The sequence below is a fragment of the Rana temporaria genome, chromosome 2 (genome assembly GCF_905171775.1).
Source record: "Rana temporaria chromosome 2, aRanTem1.1, whole genome shotgun sequence".
NCBI classification, from domain to species: Eukaryota; Metazoa; Chordata; class Amphibia; order Anura; family Ranidae; genus Rana; species Rana temporaria.
The window spans coordinates 448,924,340-448,950,020 of record NC_053490.1 but is presented as its reverse complement, the minus strand read 5'-3'; the positions used below and the strand labels follow the sequence as shown (position 1 = coordinate 448,950,020).

The window sequence follows — 25,681 nt, the reverse complement described above, 5'->3', positions numbered from 1 at the left end:
TTGCTCTATGGTCAACATTGCCATGCTGACCTTCTCACCCCTTTGCACATGGGGGTTAGTCATTTTCCTGGAAGTGCAAGAAGCAGAACACAACATGTAACAATCGGTGACAAAGAAAAATGTGGAGTTGGTAAGTGGTCTGGGACCGAAACGGGGTAGCAAATTGGGGGCCAGTCTTTGACAATGTTCAAGGTAGTTGCACTGTGACCTCTTCCAATCCTTGGATTAAGTCCTCCAGTTGTACGGCTTGTTGCTCAGAAGCAAGTTATGAGACGGGAGCGCTCGTTCTGGTAAAACTAGCGTTCGTAATGGAGATAGCACATTCATCACGCTGTAACAGACTGAAAAGCACAAATCGTCTCTCACCAAACTTTTACTAACACAAAATCAACAAAAGCAGCCCCAAGGGTGGCACCATCCGAATGGTACTTCCCCTTTATAGTGCCGTTGTACGTGTTGTGCGTCACATCGCTTTGCTCGAGCATTTTTATTTTCACGATCGTGTGTAGGCAAGGCAGGCTTAACAAGAAACTGGTTGAAAAAAACGTTTTTTTCTAGACCATTAAAAATGGCCGTGTGTACGTGGCAGAAGCCCTGCTCTGGTCATTTTTTTATTTACGTTTTGGAGAGAATAGAGAAGATATTTGTTTTTGGTTTTTATTTTTGTTTGTGAACCCAGTAAGGAAAGTTTCCCCCACTTCCTGTCCATGTGACGCCCTTAGGGATAAAAATGTTTGGCTGGAGTTTCTTTCTTTGAATAACATATCATTACATTTGAATACATAATTCCCATCCACCTTGGAATTCCAATGTACTTTTCAGTCGACTGGGAGTGGATGTAAAGTGAAAGGAAAACCTGATACTAACTATTCCCTTCCTTCTACCTATCCTGCATACCCTGTGTAAAAAAGATGTGTGTACTTACCTATTCTTAATCTACTCCAGCCTAGTCACATGATTCTGTAAGTCCAGCTCCATTGTGTTAGTGAATGGCCTCAAAGCCGATCGGCTCTCCTCTACCCACGCTTTGTATAGGAAAAGCCGATAAATGTCACTTCCTGGTTACTATGTGATCAGCTATGATTGGACACAGCTGATCACATGGTAAAGAGCCTACGTCATAGACTCTTTACCGAGATCGGTAATGCGGTGTGTCAGAGTGACACATCACATCACCGATCACCGCTCTACGTGCCCTTGGCTTATCCTGCTCGACATCATATGACCTCCAGTCAGGATAATGAAACCACTTTGTGGTAGTCATATTGCTATATGGTTTGCGGGAAGTGGTTAAGAATAGTTAGTGTAAGGCTTTACTACCACTTTAAGGCTGATATTCATAAAATGGGTTGATTAATAGGAACATGCCAAACATATGTTGATTACAGATTAGCAGAACAAATTGATTTTGCAGCAAAATTACTAGTTTTGCCATTGTAAAATGTTTACCAATTTTACTAAAGTAGCTCTCAGTTCACTTGTTGAAATTTGTTTTAAAAAAATCTCCTTTTTTAGAGCATTCTACAATTTATTTAGTGGAGAATGTTAGGTAGGCGTGCTTCTGCTAGAAGGGTCTTCCAGGTGCTATATACATTGCGGATCATCCAAGGTCGCAGGATAACAAGCTGACTGGCACTCCAGCAGCACTTACAGAAGAGAAGCATTCTCTGGATAGACAAAGAAAGGCGTTTATTAAGACTTTCTACAGTATGTCAGCAATTTTTTTAAAAGGCAACAGGTAAAAACACTTACAGGATTACCGAGTAAACAGGCTCATCAATGTATGAAGTCCTCCTGGGATGGTCTTCCCTATCACTTTGCTGGCCAGCAGTTGCAGGAACTGAGGGTCTGGAAGAGTAAGATGGTTGCCGCACTTCCTGAAACCGCCATGGAACACAGGGGGCGGTCGTGATGTCAGCAAGGGGAGGTGACTAGTTTTGGAGAATGCTCAAAGGCTCCTTCTCCAAACCTCTACTATTTATTTAGTTCATTGTATTTGTGTTTCTGACTGTGTCATCCAGAAAAATCCTCCTTTATTGGCCTGTCTTCCCTGGGCTAAACCCTACCAACTGCCATTCCGCTTTCCAGTGTGATAATCCTTATTGACCAATGAGGGACCCTTGTTATACAGTAGTATTTGTTAAAAGAGACGTGTTTTTTTTTTTTTGCTAATCATACTTACCTCATTGATGCAGCATCAGATGATTCTGTATCTGTCCCCCGGCATCTCTGCACTGAGAACCAAGCCACGAACACGGCCAATGGCTCATTTCTCACTCCTCCCTGAGCAGAGCGACGCTAACTGTCAGTCAGCATTGCTTCTCCTTATTAGAACGCTGAGTTGTAGAGGGGTTGGGAGCGGGCCGTTTCAGTGGCTCAGCAGCTCAATGAGACGCTGAGACAGCCATCCATCAAGGCAGCTGGCGGATCCAGACTTGGAAGTCAGGATGACGCGCTGCCCTGACTGATGGCAGTGACGTCAGCCGAGAGAGGACTTCAGACCGCTCTCTGCTGAAAACGGGTCACAGGAGTGCAAAACGAATTGCACTCCTGTGACCCATAGGAAAAGCTCAGCCTAAAAAGCTCAGGCTGGACCTCTCCTTTAAAGGGGTTGTAAAGGTAAAAAAAAACTAAATAGCTTCCTTTACCTTAGTGAAGTCCTCCTTCACTTACCTCATCCTTCGATTTTGCTTTTAAATGTCCTTATTTCTTCTGAGAAATCCTCACTTCCTGTTCTTCTGTCTGTAACTACACACAGTAATGCAAGGCTTTCTCCCTGGTGGAGAGGGGGCAAGCACGACACTCCACACCAGGGAGAAAGCCTTGCATTACTGTGAGGAGTTACAGACAGAAGAACAGAAAGTGAGGATTTCTCAGAAGAAATAAGGACATTTAAAAGCAAAATTTGAAGGATGAGGTAAGTGAAGGAGGACTACACTAAGGTAAAGGAAGCTTTTTAGGAAAAAAAATAAATTACCTTTACAACCCTTTTAAGTCAAAAACACAGATAAATTAGGGTTTGTTGGATAAAAATGCAAGCAGGATTATTGTGGTGTCTGCTGTAATTGAATAATTTTAAAGTCATACATATGTAGCTCAGTGTACAATCTAGGCATCCAGTGGGTACCGAGATGATGTACCCACATGGCTTTAAGTTATCCCTGACTGGCAAATCAAGAAGACTATTAAAAACAAACTTGTAGAGTGTAAGAGCGGTATTAACAGATCTTTATGAGGTGGCAAGGTGCTTGGCAGGTTTCCCTGCTACTTGCTGTGCTAGCAAGCCATGACAACAGTGCATCTGGATGCTAATAAATGAATAGTTGTCAGGTGGTATTTAACAAATCTGTTTCCCCATGGACATAATTTTCTTCTAAAATTTGAGAACTTTAGTTAGTAGAACTATAGGCAAAAAAATTGGATAGTGCAAGCGAGGCTTATAATCTCTTCAAGATTTTTTTCGCCATCTGTGTCCCATTGTGGAGATTTCCCTTTACTTCCGCTCTCATAGCCAAACAGGAAGTAAGAGGAAATCCCTGAAAAATTAGGGAATTCTTTGGGGACCCCCACGTCATCAAAACTAGTGTTCCCATTGGAAGATTTCTACTCTATTACCTTTCTTACCCAAAATCTGGGATTTTCTTTTACTTTCAATTTCAATAATAATGGTAAACAGGGCAAATAGAGGGTGAATCTCCTTAACAGGGACACAGGCAGAAATAAAAACTGAAAAGCATTCTAATCCCTCTGCACTCTATCCAAAACTAAAACAAAATAGTTTTTCCTTCAGTTCACTTTAACTTTTTTTTTATTCAGATACTCACTAGTGTTGAGCGGAATACGCCATATTCGATTTCGCGATATATCACGAATATATAGACGAATATTCTTGAATATTCGCTAAAATCGAATATTCGTAATATTTTATAAAAAAAATGTTTTGCGAAATTTCGCTAATGCGAATGCGAAATTGATTGCGAAATTTCGCTAATGCGAATGCGAAATTGATTGCGAAATTTTGAAACATTCAATTTCACCTGCCCTTTGGAAAAAGTGTGGTTTTACGTAATGGACCCTGCAACTAACAACAAGGTATAAATAAAATAAATACATTATTATATAGATTTGAGGGTTTACTTTGACCAATTTGTATATTGATTAGTTTAATAAATATTGAATAACCATAGATTTGGAAAATCTCTCCTAGACTGACCTGTATTGAGTTAGGTAAAGATCAACCGCACACTGGGGCCCCTGATTCTGTTGAGTTAAAAAAAAGCCAAGTAAACCGTTTACGTTGACATCTCTTATGTCTTTATGTTAAACAGTTATTATTCTCATTAAAGAGGTGAAATGCAAATGATGACACGGGACAAAAGATGGAAAATTCTTTGAAGATGTGATACACTGGAAAAACGCACAGAAACACTCCACTCTCTCCTATGACAACTGTGGTAGGAGAACTCTGATTGGCTCTGATGCAAAAGAAGGGCGGAGAAAGTATTCGCGAATATTCGTAATACGAATATTCGCGATTGCGAATTTTCGGCAACATAAAAGGATCGCCTCAGCTTAGCTACTCGGCCCAGGGTCTCTAATCATACCAGCAATGCTTTTAGACGTCGATGGAGATCACTAGGATGTGATCTGTTTTAAAAATAAATTAGAAAAAATACGAATATTCGGAATAGCGAATTTTGGCCGCGAAATTCGAGTTATTCGCGAATATTCGAATATGCCATATTCGTAACGAATATTCGCAATGCGAATATTCGTGAGCAACACTAATACTCACAAACTAAAGTTGATTTCTCAAAATAAGGTTAAGAATGCTCTACATACTTAGCAGCAGCTGGACCATTCTTCGTGGTTCCTTTGCTTGGTGGGAGGGGTGCAGTCCTAGAAAGTTACTAATGACTCTCATGTATGTGCTTTTAAAGATTCTTCTTCTTCCTTCTTAACAGTGAGAAACATGATAAAGTTTTTCATTATTTCTTCTAGGGGGAACACGGCGATTTAGTGGGGCACAGTGGCACCTGCAGAAAATTGTGAATGACTCGGTGGACAGCTCTGATGATGAATTCTTTGACGCAAGAGGTAAGTGAAGATAACTCTGCAAGTTTTGTGCACTCTGTTTCTAATTATTGCCTTGTAAGGCTAAATGTAGAAATACATCTTTTTGTAGAGTTTGGAAGAACTTTTGTAAAAAAAAAATTTGCGATCTGTACTTATATTACACCCTTATATCAGGTATCTTTGGGAAACAAAATGGGTAGAAACAAGGTTCCACTGTATACTGAAAAGTTTGTCGGTCAATAGTAAGCAGATTCAAAAATGCTTGGGATCAACAAAGATCTATACAAAGTTCTTGTATGTTTCAATGTGTTTGTACTGTAAAATACTGAGTTTATCCAGTCCCCAATCAGATGGGTGCTGTACTTTATAATCCAGTATTCATTTGTCTGCCAGAGCTTAGTGCTTCATGTTGCCTGGAGTAAGTGTCCTCTAGACAAAAAGCTGAGACAGCCAAAGTGTTCCACATAGATGTGTTATTTAATTAAGGCTTGCAAAAGTGTTCCCTAGGGGGATCATGACTGGCAGAATTCTGTATTCACACAGCAAATTCACAGAGCTGTAAGACACCCTTGCATTTCAGTTAAGAGTGTGAACTCTTCAATGGATAATAGTCATCATGCAGAAGATATGGCAAATACCATTGCTGGCCTCCTTCTGAAAAGGTTAGTTGACTGTCTGTTATACTGACCCTCTAGATTCAACACTTTTCTTCCTTTGTGAACAGGAAATCAGATTAGTAAACTTATGCCTTGTACACACGATCAGGCTTTTGCCTGGCCAAATCACATCTGAATTCTGACGAAATTCCATCGGAGTAAAATAGAACATTTTCTATATCTAAACTCCGACAGAATTCATCAGCATATCCGATGAAAAAACTCTGATAGGGCTACACACGATCGGAATATCCGATGGAAAAAGTCAGTTGGAATTTTTCCATCGGGAATTCCGATCATGTGTACAAGGCATGAGGGGTCTTTATTTGAGAGTTTGTTTTTGGTCAGTTTGATTTCCTAAAAGGGTAAAGCATCTTTATTTTGCAAAGTGAATTTTCTGTTAGCTTAGTGAATGAGTTGAGTTAAGTTGAGTTGCATCTTGATATAGCGCAGTCATTTACCCCGTAGGATCTTGCGCGCTTGAGTGTATAGGTGAAAATTCACTTTGCAAAGAATTACCAATCATGTGCTATAAACCATACTAAAACTGAGTTGTTTCTTGCACATACAGTAATTGGATGGTTAAAATCAAATTGTAGGAAGGTCGTCAATGGCAGTGGATGACACAAATTCATGTTTTTCACTAAGCTAAGTGAAAATTGTTGTTGCAAAGTAAACACGCTTTATACTTTTAGCATTGTGTTATGTGGTAGTTGTCACGGCTAAACAAATGTATCGCTACCCCCGAAGGAGCCGCTGATTTGTTATTGGGATCGGCATATTGAGTTACCTTAATGTGGCGTATGGGTGCAGTTGGAGAACAAAGCAGTAAGCAAAGGTCCAGACAGTGAATAAAGGGTTTTCCAATGCTTTATTCCAAGCCAAACACGGCCAACATCAACATTAAGTGGGAAGAGCAGGTTGATGAAGAAAAAGGAGAACCTTGCAGTGTCAGGCCCGGATATTAATTTAGCAGTACTTGCTCAATAGAGTACCAAACTGTTATTCGTCGCCACTCTAGTTGGAGTGGGTAAAGTGCCCACCCGGACAGACCCCTCTCACAAGCCTGGCAGCCGAAGTGTCACTTAGGATTTTCTGGGAGGAACAGATCTCTCTCACAGACCTGGCTCTAGGGCCTCTGCCACAGGCCGATTACTTTAGGTGAGATAGATGGATAAACGGAGCGAATCCTCCCAGTAGGTTTTTAGCATAGGTCACCAGATGACAGCAAAACGTACCTGTCAACATTCCGGTCACCAGATCCCTGATTGGTTCGTTCAAGCCCTGTTGGATAACCTGCCTCTGGGTTCTCCTCAAGCCGACCCCCCAATCGAACGGCACCCAGCCTGGGATCCTTTCAATAGAACTGGGGATCCAGTAGGTCACTGGAGTCCCCTTTTACCTCCGGATGAGGGTTTGTGTAGACTGCAATTCTGGCCTGGTGGGCCTTGCTGGCGGGGTTCATGGATGCACGCACCCTGAAGGTGGATGCCGCACCTGGAACCGGGACCCCGCAAAACTTTTTTAGCACATGACACCTGTCCCAGATATACCCCTCCCCAGCATGTCTTGCGAGGGAGAAACTTCTCTGATTGGCTGCTGGGGAAAGTTGCTCTGCCAGAACCCCTCTGGTGCCAACTGCTGGCCAGGGATGGTATTGCATTCCTGGAGCACAGACTGGCCCAGTGGACGTTTCTGGAGTGACAGAAGTCCCAATTTTAGCAAATATTGAATGGGAGCATAGTAACTCTCCCATTCCCCACTAACTTTAGCGTAGTGCCCATACTGAAAGTACGGGGGGGGGGGTTACACAAATATTTCATGGCCTTGTTCCTGACCTGTTAAACACAGGCTATATATTATACAGTTATATTGCTGAATTGTGAATAGGGGCCATGGAGATTTTTAGGGATGATGTGATATAGAGTCATGGATGTGGCACACTAGAAAACTCAGAATGCACCCTCTGCACACTGCTATACACCCTTTCTAAATTGCAATTCAGGTTTAAGCTGGCCAGATGCTTCACACTAATCCCTCTCTGGTCAGTCTGGCTACTCTACTCTTAAAATGACTTGCTCTCTTACAACATACTTTAGTGGCTATAGTGCCAAAATGGGGCATATAGATACAAGTTGTAGAGAGCTACAGGTTCATGTCTGGTCATTGATCTGCACTACAATAGATATATCTGTGCTCGTCCAAAAAAAAATGTGTGTGTGTGTATATATATCCAGTATATACACATATATAACCAGCCAGGTGCTAAAGGCACAAGGACATTTCCATATACACCATAGTGTTAAAATAGAGGTAGGGACAGCAATATTTGCAGGTTATTTTTGAGTCAAGAGAAGATGCCATGGAGATTTTTTTTAGACCTGATTGTTGCAGAGACCTGATGTGTTTGTTCTTTTACCGTTCTATCTCCAGCAAAGGGGCACACTTAATAGTAAACTATTGATCATATTACACAATACAGTCACATTGTTAATGTCTTTTTACTGAGTTAGGTTTCAGGACAAAAAAAGCAAAAGCACATTTGGAAAAACATCCACAACAATGGAGAACCTCATGAAAAGTTTACTATGGTGTACATATTGGGCCAGATCCACAAAAACCTGGCGCAACTTAAAAAATCCCATTTAAGTTACACTGCCTTAAAATTTCTACCTAAGTGCCCGATCCACAAAGCACTTACCTAGAAATTTCAGGCTGTGTAACTTAAATCCGGCCGGCGCAAGGCGTTCCTATTCAAATGGGGCGAGTCCCATTTAAATGAGGCGCGCTCCCGCGCCGGCCGTACTGCGCATGCGCGAAGTTACGTTACGCCGAGTTTTGTGGATCGCGCCGGCGTAAAAAAGTTGCGTCGGGAAAAAAATAAATTTGACTGTGTCGCTCGGCATGCATTCCTGAGGGAGAACTCCATGCCAATTTTCAAAGAAAAAAACGGCATGGGTTCCCCCCCAGGAGCATACCAGGCCCTTAGGTCTGGTATGGGTTGTAAGGAGACCCCCCCTACGCCGAAAAATCGACGTAGGGGGTCCCCCTACAATCCATACCAGACCCGTATCCAAAGCACGCTACCCGGCCGGCCAGGAATGGGAGTGGGGACGAGCGAGTGCCCCCCCCTCCTGAGCCGTGCCAGGCCGCATGCCCTCAACATGGGGGGGTTGGGTGCTCTGGGGCAGGGGGGCGCACTGCGGGCCCCCCCACCGCGGAGAGCGGCGAAGATAGAAGAAGACCCCCGGAGAGCGGAGAAGACCCCCCCCCGGAGAGTGGAAGAAGAAGCCCCCCCCGGAGAGCGGAGAAGACCCCCGGAGAGCGGAAGAAGAAGCCCCCCCTGGTATTAGAGCTAAAGAAGACAGGGGGGGCCTCCGGAGCAGACTAATAAATTATTTTAAAAACCCTTGTGTTGTGTTTTTAATAACTTTAACTTTTTGCCTCCAGGTGAATGGGTAGGGGTACGATGTACCCCATATCCATTCACTTAGGGTGGGGGGCCGGTATCTGGGGGCCCCCTTATTTGAGGGGACTCCCAGATTCCGATAAGCCCCCGCCCGCAGACCCCGACAACCAACGGCAAGGGTTGTCGGGAAGAGGTCCTGTCCTCATCAACATGGGGACAGGGTGCTCTGGGGTGGGGGGGCCCGCAGTGCGCCCCCCTGCCCCAGAGCACCCAACCCCCCCATGTTGAGGGCATGCGGCCTGGCACGGCTCAGGAGGGGGGGGGGGCGCTCGCTTGTCCCCACTCCCTTTCCTGACCGGCCGGGTAGCGTGCTTTGGATACGGGTCTGGTATGGATTGTAGGGGGACCCATACCAGACCTAAGGGCCTGGTATGCTCCTGGGGGGGGAACCCATGCCGGTTTTGATTTTACAAATTGCCGTGGAGTTCTCCCTCAGGAATGCATACCAAATGCCGTCGCTTGAATGGGCTTTTACATGGTGTTACTAACTTTCCACTTTGTAAAACCAGCCCTAGTTTTACACTTGCAAACTAAAACTTACGGCGAAAAAACGAAGCTGAAAAGCTTTGTGGATCGCCCTAAGTGCTAATTTGCATACTAGAAGCGGCATTTCGACTCGAAATGCCCCCAGCGGCGGATGCGGTACTGCATCCTAAGATCCGGCAGTGTAATTCAATTACACATGCTGGATCTTCTGCCTAACTTTGGAAAACTGCTTCTGTGGATCAGTTCCAAAGTTAGGACAAGGGATACGATGGAGTAACAGCAGTTACTCCGTCGTATCTCTTTTGTGGATCTGGCCCATTGTGTATTGTATGTGCAAAACCCTCTTTCTTCAATGCTCTCTTTTTTCTAAAACGTAATATCTCGCTTAAACAGTACTACTGCTGTGGCTCAGACTACAAAAGTAACTTCTGTTTAAATTATTGTAATCTTCAATACCATGACAGTACTGCTTTCTCTTTTATTTCTCTTCTGCCGAAATTCATAAGTGTTCCACATGCCATCTTACATTTTTGTTTCCTGAGCATACTGCTTTGATTTGTTTCTCCTCCTACTTTACATGTACTTCAGATATTAGACATGCCCATACATTTAATCTACAAAGTGCCTTTATATCTCTAAATGCTTTAGTCTTGGCAGTCTGTTACCTAGCAGCATCTAGTTCTTGGAATGCAGATATAACAGTTCTAAAAAATATTGGGTGGCAATAGAAAAGTTAAAGCTACTGCTTAGATTTCTCTTTTACCTTCCCATCTTTTAATGTACATTTTAATGTGTTTACTTTATTCAAGAAACAGTTTTTGTTCAAGACCTTCTAATACATATTTATCTTATACCTATTATAAATGACCCAAGTTATCGGCAGTGGCTACCAAGAGGCCAGTGGTAAACTGCTAGTTTAGCACAGTTCTTAAAGGGGTTGTAAACCCTCATGTTTTTTCACCTTAATGCATCCTATGCATCCTATCAACACTGCAAATATTGACTCTTTGCATAAACTTTATGTCATTGTCAATAAAAGCCTTTGACACTTATAAAATGCTTATAATTATACCACAGTAACATCTGACAAAAAGATCAAAAAACACTCAAGCAACAGACTTTGTGAAAATGAATACACTGTATGTGTCATTCTTAAAACTTTTGTCCACAGCTGTATGTGTTTTTATAGCATGCCCTGTTGATACTTATTTAGTGTTTCCAAAACTGATACTGTCTACAACACAGGTGTCGCACCTCTGCCCTCTGGTCCTCCTCCAGAACCCTACTTTCTGCTTTCAAGCAATGCAACCAGCTTCTTCCCAGCAGCAGCATAAGGAAAGGGGGTGCACTGTGATGTAAGGGAGAGTGGGGGACTCAACTTCTGATGGTGGGTTGGCTATTGACATCTAATGTAAGGGGAGGGGATGCGCTGGGCATCTAATCTTACAGATACAACCGGCCCTTTTGAGAACAATCATAATGCTGATGCGGCCCGCGATGAAATTGAGTTTGACATCTCTGATTAAGCCTCCAGTAGGTGCTACAGATACAGATAACGCCAGGACCTCTGTTCTCTTGCTGTCCATGTAGATTAATGTTTAAATACCATGCCGCAATTTTATTGTTAGTATACTTTGTAATCCCTTGGTGGTGTAAAGGAGGAGTGTTTTTTGACCTCCTACTAAACCCAAAACTTAATCCACCACTGGACCTTGTGGATACAGGATGCCCCCACACACCACAGCCTTTTTCAGTGTCTCTTTTCAAGTGTTTGACTAAAATACCAGTACAGTAGTGTCCCTCAGTTTGAGCATCTGTTACTTTCCTGCTTCTATCTCTATCTGTCTTACCTCTGTATCTCCCCTCTCTTTCCCCCATACTCTTATCTAATACCAAATTATTGTACCTTCTCTTTTCCCTATATTCTTTCAATAACTTTCACCTTTCTGCTTCTAGTTCTACACCATTTTCTTTTAAGCTTTTTCCACCTCTTCCCTTTTTCTGTTATATGTCCTCTCTCCCCTCTTCCTTTTCCTGTCGCAATTTGAAATTTTCCTTCCCTCACAACCCTTTATATCTCCATAATCCTAGATCCCCTTCTTTAACTACCCCTACCCACACCTCTGTTATCTTGCCCTGTCCTGGTTTATTCTTGTAAAAATGGGCCTCTATGAGCTGAACTTGTCACCTCCTATTCATAAATGGCAAAGGTTTGGATATCCCAGAAAAAAAGGTCTATGAACATAAGTCAAAATAACAAACAAAAACAAAACTGCAAAGTTTTTGTATAAGAAACCTATTTCAAGAGGAACAATATTCTTACATTTACTAATCACTCCTTTCCTAGGGCATATAATATCTCAGGCCCACCTTTAAATTTTTAATCTACTGTCAAAATGTGTTTTTTCTTGCTGACTTTAAAGACAACATGGGAAGGTTTTCATTTCTTGGTGAATCTTTGGATAACAAACCAGTCATGCTAGGCTAGCAAGCATTTACCTACCAAACTATACAGCTACAGGCCCTTAAGCACATTCTTTCTAGACCCCAATACTTTACATTTGATTCCATCATTCTGAGGTGCCATTTCAACTTGGCTATTGACCTATTAGTAGACGGTTTCAATGGGAATTTGGTTGTCCCCCACTTACATTTCAAACACATTTAAAACCTTTCCTTTAGGACTGTTCAATTATATTTTACAGGAACAACTCTTCCCATCCTTGATGCATTTATCTTACCCTAAACATATTCTGACCACACACCTATCACCCTTCCCCATACGTTTAGAGCAGAGATCCAAACCCACGTCACTTGGCACTTTAGCCCATCCTTCTTAACCTCCCTGGCGGTATGATTCTGTCTGGAATTACGTACCAAAAGCGGTACAATTATTTTGCAAGGAAATTTGGCGTTTTATACTGTAGGCCTGCAATTCTTAGGAATAACTCATTTAAATCTGACCAAACAAGAGTCTAGTAGGCATCCCGGGTATGAATTTGTTTTAAAAACAAAATGATAAATTATAATATAATAAATAATTATAAATAATTATAACAAATAATAATATAATTGTAATAAAAATTATTCAATAATGTAATCAACTCAAAATCACTGAAATGTGCTCAGTTGCAGAATTGTCGCTGTCATTACTTTTATTTTTTTATGATGAATTTCCCCACAAATCGCTATCGCACAATTCTGCAAGTGATTATAATTTATTATCGCTGTTTTCTAGCTGCTCTAAAACCATTTTTTTACATAAAGGGACACTTTTGGTTGCTATTGACAATCTACAGTTTGCAGTCAGAAAGAACAGTTTTTATTATATAAAAGAACATGTAGGGCACTGGGCAGACCACTAGGGACAAGGGGGATGTGTATTTTTTACATACAGTACTGTAATCTATAACTGTAGCAGTGGCGGCTGGTGAAGTTTTATGATGGGGGGGCGCAATACCCCGCCCTTCCACATTTGGTCCCTCCCACTTCTCATAAGCCACACCCCTTATAGAATCCACCACTCCGTCCCCTGTATTCCACTCAATGTCAGGAGTATACAGCTCAGTGTCACAGCACAGAGTATATAGCCCCAGCATCACAAATCATGGTATATAGCGCAGCCTTACAGATCGGTGCAAACAAACTAAAATATGACACTGTTAGTAATGAAGTACTCGAAATGGGCAGGAGATTACCAGAGACTGCGGACATACTGCACAGGATTACCAGAGACTGCGGACATACTGCACAGGATTACCAGAGACTGCGGACATACTGCACAGGATTACCAGAGACTGCGGACATACTGCACAGGATTACCAGAGACTGCGGACATACTGCACAGGATTACCAGAGACTGCGGACATACTGCACAGGATTACCAGAGACTGCGGACATACTGCACAGGATTACCAGAGACTGCGGACATACTGCACATGATTACCAGAGACTGCGGACATACTGCACAAGATTACCAGAGACTGCGGACATACTGCACAAGAGTACCAGAGACTGCGGACATACTGCAGAAGATTACCAGAGACTGCGGACATACTGCGGACATACTGCAGGAGATTACCAGAGACTGCGGACATACTGCAGGAGATTACCAGAGACTGCGGACATACTGCAAAAGATTACCAGAGACTGCGGACATACAGCAGGAGATTACCAGAGACTGCGGACATACTGCAGGAGATTACCAGAGACTGCGGACATACTGCAGGAGATTACCAGAGACTGCGGACATACTGCACAGGATTACCAGAGACTGCGGACATACTGCACAAGATTACCAGAGACTGCAGACATACTGCAGGAGATTACCAGAGACTGCGGACATACTGCAGGAGATTACCAGAGACTGCGAACATACTGCAAAAGATTACCAGAGACTGCGGACATACTACACAAGATTACCAGAGACTGCGGACATACTACACAAGATTACCAGAGACTGCGGACATACTGCACAAGATTACCAGAGACTGCGGACATACTGCAGGAGATTACCAGAGACTGCGGACATACTGCACAAGATTACCAGAGACTGCAGGAATTACTTGTCCTGCGACTTGGGACTTAAATGTTGCATGACAAGTCGTACCCCATGATTTCCAATGAGAACCGTTCATATCTGTGCGACTTCAAAGTAGTCCCTGCATTACTTTGGTCCCACTTTGATGCAACTTGAGGTCCATAGACCTCCAGAATACACAGGCATTGCTTTAAGTCACATCAGAATTGCAGTAGAATTGTGCAACTTTCAGACTGCATTAGCCTGAAAGTCGCAAGATTCTGCCACAATTTTTTGGTGCGATTTTGCAGCGACTTGAAGCAATGCCTATGTATTCTGGAGGTCTATGGACCTCAAGTCACATCAAAGTGGGACAAAAGTAATGCAGGAACTACTTCAAAGTTGCACAGATATGAACAGTTCTCATTGGAAATCATCGGGTCCAACTTATCCTGCAACTTTCCAGTCCCAAGTCGCAGGACAATTTGCAAGCGGGGGGTGGGGTGGTGTTGACGGCCGATATTTTCCCTGCACATTAAGTATAAAAAAAGTTTTTTATACTTGGTCTGGTGGGGTAGTGTTACCGCCCGCTATTTGTGCTGTAATGAATTTTTACATAGAAAAGAAATGTTGTTAATAAATGGGTAAATGAATTATAAAAAAAAGATTTTTTTAATAACCGTTATTGGAAAAATCTTTTTTTTATAATTCATTTACCCATTTATTAACAACATTTATTTTCTATGTAAAAATTCATTACAGCACAAGTAACACTACAGCGGGCGGTAACACTACCCCACCAGACCACCCCCCCCCCCTCCCCCCCAGTTATTAAAAAAAAAACTTTTTTTATACTTAATGCTAAATTGAATCAAATATAAAAAATAAACTGTTAATAAGCTTAATATATTTAACTAATATTAAATAAAAAAAAACATTAATTGGGGGGGGGGGGGGGGGGGGTTGTTGCCTGGCATTGTATATAAAAAAGAAATTGGATTAAGCAGGGGGGGTGGAGGGTGGATGCCAGCCGCCGAATATTAGATAAAAAAAATGACGAATATTAAATGCAATAAAAAGCCTTTGAATAAGCGGGGGGGGGGGGGGGCCGCCGAATAATCAATTGAAAAAAAACTTTGAATAAGCGGGGGGGGGGGGGGGGAAGGGGGGGCCGGCCGGCCAATAAGAAAATACTTTGTGGAAATCGCGGGAGGGGTTGGATGCAGCTGTGAAGCGGCCGCCGAAGTAGAGACAGGCAAGCTTACCTCGTCCACGGTCGGGCGCACTGAGCTCGAGCTGCCCCGACGTCACTTCCTGTTTTTCAAGTGACGTCGGAACGAGCACAGAGACGGGCGGGTGCACACAGACAGTGTATGCACCCGCCCGGCCATAACTATACACTCCATCGCGCCGGAAGCAAATGGCGCGATGGAGAGCGCCACAAAGGCATATTTTTTGTGCCAATGTAGCGCCGCGTCTGCAATCCCGTGATTGCACAGACGTGGCGCTACTCCTACAGGACTGTTCCCGGCGTCCGGCGCGCGGACATAGAGCCCATAAGGCCCTTTTTTGGGAAAAAAAAAATTCTTAAAGGGACAGATTTAAAAAAAAAATATATTTTTTTTTTTTTTTTTTTACTGACTGTGGGAAGGGGGGCGGCGCCCGGGCGCCCCTATGGACAAGCCGCCACTGGATTACAGTATACTGTATGTAATGTGTTTGTTTACTTTTTTTAATTTGGCGCCGTTCTCCGCCCCCGTGCGTCGTAACGTCGCAGGGAATGGAGATCGGCGGCACACGGGGACACTGTGAATTGAGCGAGGACCGCTCGCTCACACAGCGGGGATGCATCGCAGGATCCAGGAACAAGGTAAGTAACTTTGTCTGTGGATGCTGCGAGCAGGTAAGCGGCGCTGCTGACTCTGGGATACCGATAGTAGCATGGAAAAACCACCCCGAGTCACGCTCGGGGATACCGCTAAGGGGTTGTAAAGGTAAAAAAACATTCCCTAAATAGCTTCCTCCTTCACTTACCTCATCCTTCGATTTTGCTTTTAAATGTCCTTATTTCTTCTGAGAAATCCTCACTTCCTGTTCTTCTGTCTGTAACTCCACACAGTAATGCAAGGCTTTCTCCCTGTTGTGGAGAAAGCCTCTTGAGGGGGGAGGGGGCGAGCAGGAGGGTCAGGACGCTCTCTACTTTGCAGACAGAGAAATGAGCTGTGTGTTAGTGGGCGTCCTGACACTCCTGCTTGCCCCTTCCCCCCTCAAGAGGCTTTCTCCACACCAAGGAGAAAGCCTTGCATTACTGTGTGGAGTTACGGACAGAAGAACAGGAAGTGAGGATTTCTCAGAAGAAATAAGGACATTTAAAAGCAAAATCGAAGGATGAGGTAAGTGAAGGAGGACTCCACTAAGGTAAAGGAAGCTATTTAGGGGGAAAAAAATACCTTTACAACCCCTTTAAGTGACACACAAAATAAAGATACTATTGACAAAATTCTTTAACACTATTTTATTACTTTATACTTTTGACAATATACTGTAAACTCATTCCTTAGATATGTTGAAGTCTTGTGCTCTTTAATAAGTTATGTTATGTTGTGCTGCTCTAAATTTGAACCACACTTGACTTGCAGGGCTGAAGATCTGGTAGCTCCTAACTGTCGTTGAACCAGATCTCCCAGCATGCAGAACATCATCAAACAAGCTTACATAAGTACTTCTAGATCACATACCCTGTGTAGTCTATCATAATCTCCACATTTTCTAATTAATATTATTAGCCCTCTTTTTTGCACAGAGGGGAAGAGGTTGCAGAGAATCGCTGTGAAATCTGTTCATTATTGTCCTCGTAACAAGCAGCTATTATTGGATTTAGTCTTGACCGTATCCTTTGGAACCAACGCAGTCTCTCACCGCATGGGTATTTGCTGCAGGCTTTGAAATGTCACCATAGCAACCGGAAGATTTTGACAAAAGTAGCATGTCCGTCCATTCACATTACTGCTCTAGCTGGTCTGTTAAAGATGCCACAGCGCCTTATTGACTCTTCTGCTAAAATATGCTGTTTGCAGGTTGCTTTAACATATCTAATTTGCACCACCAATAGCAGAGCTATTACAGCTTGTCTGTTCCTGCTTTATGGTGCCGGGCTGCTGTGAATAGAAATATTGTTAAGCGAAGGTTAATGCAGCCGTGTTTACCAACAAGCTGCGGATTAAAATAGATTCCGACAAAGAGCAAGGCAGACTACATAAGCTGTTTATGGTGCTGAACAAAAATAATGACTTCTACAAGCTCTATCAGAAACAAAGGATTTAGGATTACTACGGATATGTATCAACGTGAATTACAATCTTAACAAATTGTGATCATCTGATTGGGCAGTAATGTGTAACTAAACACTGCCTAACATATACAGTATTTGCAATGTATGCTTTTTATTTTGAAGATACAATTAGGCTTACCTAAAGATCTATGGGCCAGATCCACAGCCAGGCGGCGCAACTTAACTTTTTTCATTTAAGTTACACGGCCGCAAATTTCCCAAGTTAGTGCCCAATCCACAAAGCACTTACCTGGAAATGTGCAGCGGTGTAACTTAAATCCGTCCGGCGCAAGGCGTGCCCAATCTAATTGGGCGAGTCCCATTTAAATTATGCGCGCTCCCGCGCCGGACGTACTGCGCATGCTCCGTCGGGTAAATTACCCGACGTGCATTGCGCTAACCGACGTCGCACCAACGTCATTTGCTTAGACGTTAACGTAAATGGCGTCCAGCGCCATTCACGGACGTCTTACGCAAACGACGTTGAGGTTTAAATTTCGACGCGGGAACGACGGCCATACTTACCATGGCTTAGTCAAATAGGACTCAGCCCTAGTTTTACGCGATGTAACTCGACGGAAACGACGTAGATTTAGATCGAAGGGCCGTTCGGGACGTTCGGGGATCGCCGTAAGTCTTCATTTGCATATTCTACGCCGGCCGCAATGGCCTCGCCACCTAGCGGCCGGCCTAGAATTGCATCCTTAAGATCCGACAGTGTAATTCAATTACACCTGTCGGATCTTAGGGCTAGCTATGCGTAACTGATTCTAAGAATCAGTCGCATAGTTAGAAACAGAGATACGACGGCGTATCAGTAGATACGCCGTCGTATCTCTTTTGAGGATATGGCCCTATAGTCACAGCACGCACTTTCATTTTATAACATCAGCAGTCTAATAACAATACAAACAAAAGTTATTTTTTGACAATCCAATATAAGCCAATAAGAAAATCTCCTTTCATGTTGTGAGTTCTGTCTGTCTGCTGGCCATCTCTTTCCACAACCTCCTGGATTCCTTGCATGCTTTGCAACTTTTCCTCTGCTGCTTACTTTCCATTTCTAAGGAATGGAAAGGGATTTCTCTGTATAGACAGAAAAAAACACTGCGCTATCGTGTAAATAAATTAACAGTGAAAAAAAATAATTGTACGTCCAGCGGATAAGGGTGGTGGAGTGGTGGTCTTGGACAAAAGCGATTACATAGCTGAAATGCATAGGCTTTTGTCTGACACCACCACTTACAGCCTTTTAGCCAACAATCCAACAGTAAAATATAGGAAAGAACTCCAGGCCTTAATAAATGAAGGTTTCTCACTGGGTGTTTTAAATAAAAAAGAAAAAGCTCACTTAATTCCATCAGCACCGAGAGTACCAGTGATATATTACCTGCCTAAGGTGCATAAAAGTACCACCAATCCACCGGGTCGTCCGATCATAAGTGGTTTAGACTCTATAACGGCACGTATCGGCAAATATATAGATGAGTTCTTACAGCCATTGGTTATCTCCACTCCATCCTATTTACGTGATACCACCCAGGTTATCAATTTACTAAAAGATTGTGAATGGAAGAATGGATTTTTATTAGCTACTGCTGATGTAAATTCATTGTACACGGTCATTTCACACCATCATGGCCTAGAGGCGGTCCGTTTTTACTTACAGCAAGATAAGTCACTTTCAGTTATTCAAAGAGATTTTATTGCTAACCTTTTGGTGTTTGCAACCAGCCATAATTATTTTTGGTTTGGTGGTGATTATTATTTACAGAAATGCGGAGTAGCAATGGGCGCCAAGTTTGCCCCTAGTGTGGCAAACCTGTTCATGTCCTTCTGGGAAATTCTCTAAACATAATTTATCTAAACATTATGCGAAGCATCACGCCCAAAGTATTGATGGTACATTGTTTCTACCTATGGAAAAATTACGTCCACACTGGAGGGGTACAAATAAAGTGCGCACTATCTCCCAGCTTGAGACCCGCTGGATTTTCAATATGCGATCATATAGGCCTCATGGGTTAAATGTGGATTGGGACATTAATTGTTTTTTAAATAATGCTTAGTTTTTGTTCCCGTCCACATTTTTTATGTTCATATTTTTATGTCCATCTTTTTTATAAAATCTTTTTAACAATGTTTTTAACATATTTTTAATATTTTTATTATATTTTTGTTTTTTTCTTGATCTTCTAATGTTTTCAATATACAAATATAATTCAAATATATCAAGAAATTTATGATCTTGTAATTACATATAGGATTCATGACATATATGTATTTGTGCATGTTTAGAGGTGATATGTGTTGTACAGGCCTTGCATGTCATACTTTCATTAAGAGATGTTAAGTCATTGATAGCTGCGATGGTGTTTCCTATAGTATCCTTTGCTCCGTTTTTTCCGTCCACGTGTCTTACTCCCCTTTGTCCACAAGATGGCATCTATCTGAATATTAACATTCCTTCCCACAATTAGCGTCGTTTATGCGTCGCACATTAACACGTGCACGCTCCGTTTTTTCTTTCCCATAGCTCGTATTGATTTTGCCCTCTTCCATCATGGCGGATGAGGCTATATATAATGAGCTTCGTGATCACGTTTCTCAGGCAGCCTATCCCCGTAGACGTCCGTATTGCGACGAAACGCGTAGGAGGAGCTTAGCCACAGTGACGTCATCACGTTAGAGGGAGAGACACGCGACGGACGGAGACACGAAGCGAACGGAGGCTTGAGGAAACGCCATCCCTTCCATACCATATCCCACATGCGAGATTCCAAAGTTTTTGCTGTAAGTGCACACCTGTTTTTATTAAAGCTCAATGTTTACACAGTAATGCACTATGTGGTTTCCTACCATTCTTTATTTTTTATGAACACCAATGTTTAACTGGAGCGGATTTGAATGGGATTCTATCTTTTGGAGTTATCAATACTGGTGATTCATAGCAGTGTCTGGAATAGTCTTTTCAGGGAAGACTTTAAACATCCTTATGCTGAATTAGACCGTTGAAAGCCCGGTCTTTGTCTCTGGTAAGGAGATTTCATTTCCCACACATTGGGTGACCTTTTTGGTGGAGGATCCCTTTCCTGATTAATCACAGATGCTCACCTTAATTGGACTTAATTTGCACTGATTTTTTATGGACTATTTCTTTGTCACTTCATTTATTTATATGGTTGGATTTGTCACATTGAATACCATATTGTCAATTCTTTTATCAAATTTTTGATCATTCTTTTGGTCATTTATTTTACATTTATTTTTTTTTGCATTCAACTTTTTAAGATATATTTCACATATATATTTTTCACAGGTTTAAATATTAGCGCCGTATTATCTTGTTTTTTGTTTCTTTGTTTACTATGGTATTTTAGTATTAATACTGGCAGCTTTTCACAGAAATTAATATTTTTTTTCACTGTTAATTTATTTACACGATAGCGCAGTGTTTTTTTCTGTCTATACAGAGAAATCCCTTTCCATATTTTGTTGTATACCATAACATTGCTGCTTTCGATCCATCATGGACATTTTTGATTTTCGCTCACAGTTTAACATTAATCTTGAAGGAGTGTTTGACGATGTAGAAGAACAATCAGATGAGATTGGAGGAATTTTTGTCAGATTAAAAAACCTTCTAGTCTCAGAATTGCACACAGGATGGGACATAGCATATCTTGAGCAATATGTTAGTCAAAAAATGGTCCCCCGCAGTCTGAGATGGGAAGTAAGCCCTCAAAAGGGGGAAACTGACTTAGATGGTTGGTTCTCTTATTTTAATGGTATTGGTGTAAAATTCCTACAATTTTTAATCGATAAAAAACGGGGGAAATTAAGATCACTCAATGAAGAGGTGATCAAACTTAATGAGAAGCTTACTCCGTTTAAAGAAGATGAAATTTATAAAACTAAATCTAACTCTCTGAAAATCTTTTTAGAAAAAGAGGATCAAGAACAAAAACTGAAGAAAAAGAAAAAGTATAACAGGGATTCTGTTGACTATTCCAATAAATTAGTATTCAAATGGCAGGCTAAGATAGATGAAACTATGGAAGTTGTCTCGGGTTCTATGTCCCATCAGATTAATGCTACTCAAGAAGGCATTATTCCGACACAAATTCCATCCTGCTCTGGTGCAAATTCCAGTATAAGAGGAACTGGTCACACTAACGTCCCCCACACTAATGGCTACACCTCGGTGAAACCTAAAAAAGGTCATAATAGATCAAAAAAACTAAGACCCCGGGTAGAAACACTTGAGGGTCAATATGGGGGAGGTGTAAACCATCATCCACCTCGCAGGAGGAGGCCTTCGTATTATGACGATGACCGTGGCCTCTATGGTCATGTGAGCCATGAGGGTGCTTATGATTCCCCACTGAGAGGCTACCAAGGGTATACTCACTCTGGCCGTGATCGTGATCATCATGATACACGAGGGGTGCACCATAATGGTCGGAATTATGGATATACCCCTAGGAATAACCATGTTCCAATCCAAAACAGATTCGCCCCCCTTATGCATTATGGGGGTAGTGACGCAGTGGATGAATCTAGCACCTTTAGACACCCTGAAGAATATTTGGATCATTCAAGAAGGTTCAGACGTGAATATGACACACCCCAAGTGCATGAAAGGAACCAGTCACCTCGTTTTTTTCCCATGGACAACATCAGACCAAAAAGGCCTCACGAAGAAAGAGGGGTGTCAGAGGGGGGAGGAGGGTCAGGACCAAAGAAAAGAAAGAGATAAATATTTCAGGAGTCTTTAATCTTAGTTCGGCCCAACTTTCACAGGGTGAGCAGGCCCTACTCAGTCAAGGTTTAAAGTTTGCTCCCCCACGAACTCTTGACAAATTCGAGACCTTCATAGATGCCCACAAACTAATTAGAAAACTGAACATTAAGAGGCATTTTCTTCTTAACCCTATGGGAGTTAGAGACCAAAATCGGGTTACATATGTAGTGCACCAGCAGGTTCTCTACCATCAGCAAGTAGTGAGCCGATTGGTGATGTTGTGGTTCCAACCAGACACACCAAATTGGCAAATGCTTCTTTATATAACCCACCAGGTTTTATTTCACCTTCCTTACAGACTTTTAAGGAGCTTGTTTTAAAGGATATAGCGGACCTGAAAGTTCCCAGATCTAGAAATACATTTGAATTTCAAAGTCAACTGAAACAAATCTGTAAACGTAATGATCTGGTTGTACGTCCAGCGGATAAGGGTGGTGGAGTGGTGGTCTTGGACAAAAGCGATTACATAGCTGAAATGCATAGGCTTTTGTCTGACACCACCACTTACAGCCTTTTAGCCAACAATCCAACAGTAAAATATAGGAAAGAACTCCAGGCCTTAATAAATGAAGGTTTCTCACTGGGTGTTTTAAATAAAAAAGAAAAAGCTCACTTAATTCCATCAGCACCGAGAGTACCAGTGATATATTACCTGCCTAAGGTGCATAAAAGTACCACCAATCCACCGGGTCGTCCGATCATAAGTGGTTTAGACTCTATAACGGCACGTATCGGCAAATATATAGATGAGTTCTTACAGCCATTGGTTATCTCCACTCCATCCTATTTACGTGATACCACCCAGGTTATCAATTTACTAAAAGATTGTGAATGGAAGAATGGATTTTTATTAGCTACTGCTGATGTAAATTCATTGTACACGGTCATTTCACACCATCATGGCCTAGAGGCGGTCCGTTTTTACTTACAGCAAGATAAGTCACTTTCAGTTATTCAAAGAGATTTTATTGCTAACCTTTTGGTGTTTGCAACCAGCCATAATTATTTTTGGTTTGGTGGTGATTATTATTTACAGAAATGCGGAGTAGCAATGGGCGCCAAGTTTGCCCCTAGTGTGGCAAACCTGTTCATGTCCTTCTGGGAAAAAGAAGTCATTGATGTCAACCCTCCAAGTCAACTCAAATTGTGGAAACGTTACATTGATGACATTTTGGTGATCTGGGAGGGTGATACCCCATCCCTTGATAGTTTTTTATCCAGCCTAAATATTAATGATCGAGGAATTTTTTTAAAATATGATATTAGTGCATCCACAATTAATTTTTTGGATCTTATTATCATTGCTAAAGATGAGACATTAACTACTATGACCCATTTTAAAGAAACTGATCGCAATGCATACATCCCTACTACGAGCTGCCATCATTCACAATGGCTTAAGGCTGTCCCAAAGGGACAATTCCAGAGAATTAGACGCAATTGTACCTCCCTACATGATTTTCAACAACAGGCCCAAATTCTAAAGAAGAAATTCTTAGATAAAGGCTATAAAGAAGACAGTATTGATGAAACTATTTTGACTGTCAGTACTTTAAATAGAGATCAGCTTTTAACCACAAAAAAGACAGATACTGATAATAAAGATTTTTTCAGCTTCGCTTTAATTACTGGGTTCTCTGACCAACACTTCTCTGTAAAAAAGATCTTAAGAAAACATTGGGGTGTTTTAAAGAATGATCAGATATTGGGATCGATCATTCCAGAGAAACCCATAGTAATTTTCAGAGGAGCACCATCATTACGTTTAAAGGTTGCCCCAAATATAATAGATCCTCCTAAAGTAGTAAATTTCTTTCAAGAAATGAAGGGTTTTTATCCATGTCGAAAATGCAATATTTGCAAAATTAATGCATTTCAGGGACGTAAGCTTACTACTTTTCAATCTACTCAGACTCTTAAGATTTATGACATTGAGACATTTATTACCTGTACAAGTGACCATGTGGTCTACTTAATACAGTGTCCCTGTAAAAAACAATACATAGGACGAACCAAACGAGCTGTTAATATTAGATTAAATGAACATGTAGGTAATATAGGTAGAGGATTCTCTAAACATAATTTATCTAAACATTATGCGAAGCATCACGCCCAAAGTATTGATGGTACATTGTTTCTACCTATGGAAAAATTACGTCCACACTGGAGGGGTACAAATAAAGTGCGCACTATCTCCCAGCTTGAGACCCGCTGGATTTTCAATATGCGATCATATAGGCCTCATGGGTTAAATGTGGATTGGGACATTAATTGTTTTTTAAATAATGCTTAGTTTTTGTTCCCGTCCACATTTTTTATGTTCATATTTTTATGTCCATCTTTTTTATAAAATCTTTTTAACAATGTTTTTAACATATTTTTAATATTTTTATTATATTTTTGTTTTTTTCTTGATCTTCTAATGTTTTCAATATACAAATATAATTCAAATATATCAAGAAATTTATGATCTTGTAATTACATATAGGATTCATGACATATATGTATTTGTGCATGTTTAGAGGTGATATGTGTTGTACAGGCCTTGCATGTCATACTTTCATTAAGAGATGTTAAGTCATTGATAGCTGCGATGGTGTTTCCTATAGTATCCTTTGCTCCGTTTTTTCCGTCCACGTGTCTTACTCCCCTTTGTCCACAAGATGGCATCTATCTGAATATTAACATTCCTTCCCACAATTAGCGTCGTTTATGCGTCGCACATTAACACGTGCATGCTCCGTTTTTTCTTTCCCATAGCTCGTATTGATTTTGCCCTCTTCCATCATGGCGGATGAGGCTATATATAATGAGCTTCGTGATCACGTTTCTCAGGCAGCCTATCCCCGTAGACGTCCGTATTGCGACGAAACGCGTAGGAGGAGCTTAGCCACAGTGACGTCATCACGTTAGAGGGAGAGACACGCGACGGACGGAGACACGAAGCGAACGGAGGCTTGAGGAAACGCCATCCCTTCCATACCATATCCCACATGCGAGATTCCAAAGTTTTTGCTGTAAGTGCACACCTGTTTTTATTAAAGCTCAATGTTTACACAGTAATGCACTATGTGGTTTCCTACCATTCTTTATTTTTTATGAACACCAATGTTTAACTGGAGCGGATTTGAATGGGATTCTATCTTTTGGAGTTATCAATACTGGTGATTCATAGCAGTGTCTGGAATAGTCTTTTCAGGGAAGACTTTAAACATCCTTATGCTGAATTAGACCGTTGAAAGCCCGGTCTTTGTCTCTGGTAAGGAGATTTCATTTCCCACACATTGGGTGACCTTTTTGGTGGAGGATCCCTTTCCTGATTAATCACAGATGCTCACCT

The 25,681-nt window shown here is 41.7% G+C and overlaps 1 protein-coding gene across 1 annotated transcript in view; it reads left to right on the top strand.

Annotated features, from left to right (window-relative positions):
- The window catches only part of PITPNM3 (PITPNM family member 3), a 762,997-nt gene that overhangs the window by 349,105 nt on the left and 388,211 nt on the right, over positions 1-25,681 (top strand). The window contains exon 2 of the mRNA XM_040338476.1: positions 5,002-5,097. Coding sequence (XP_040194410.1) covers positions 5,002-5,097 — 96 coding nt within the window. The remainder of the gene's footprint in view (positions 1-5,001; positions 5,098-25,681) is intronic.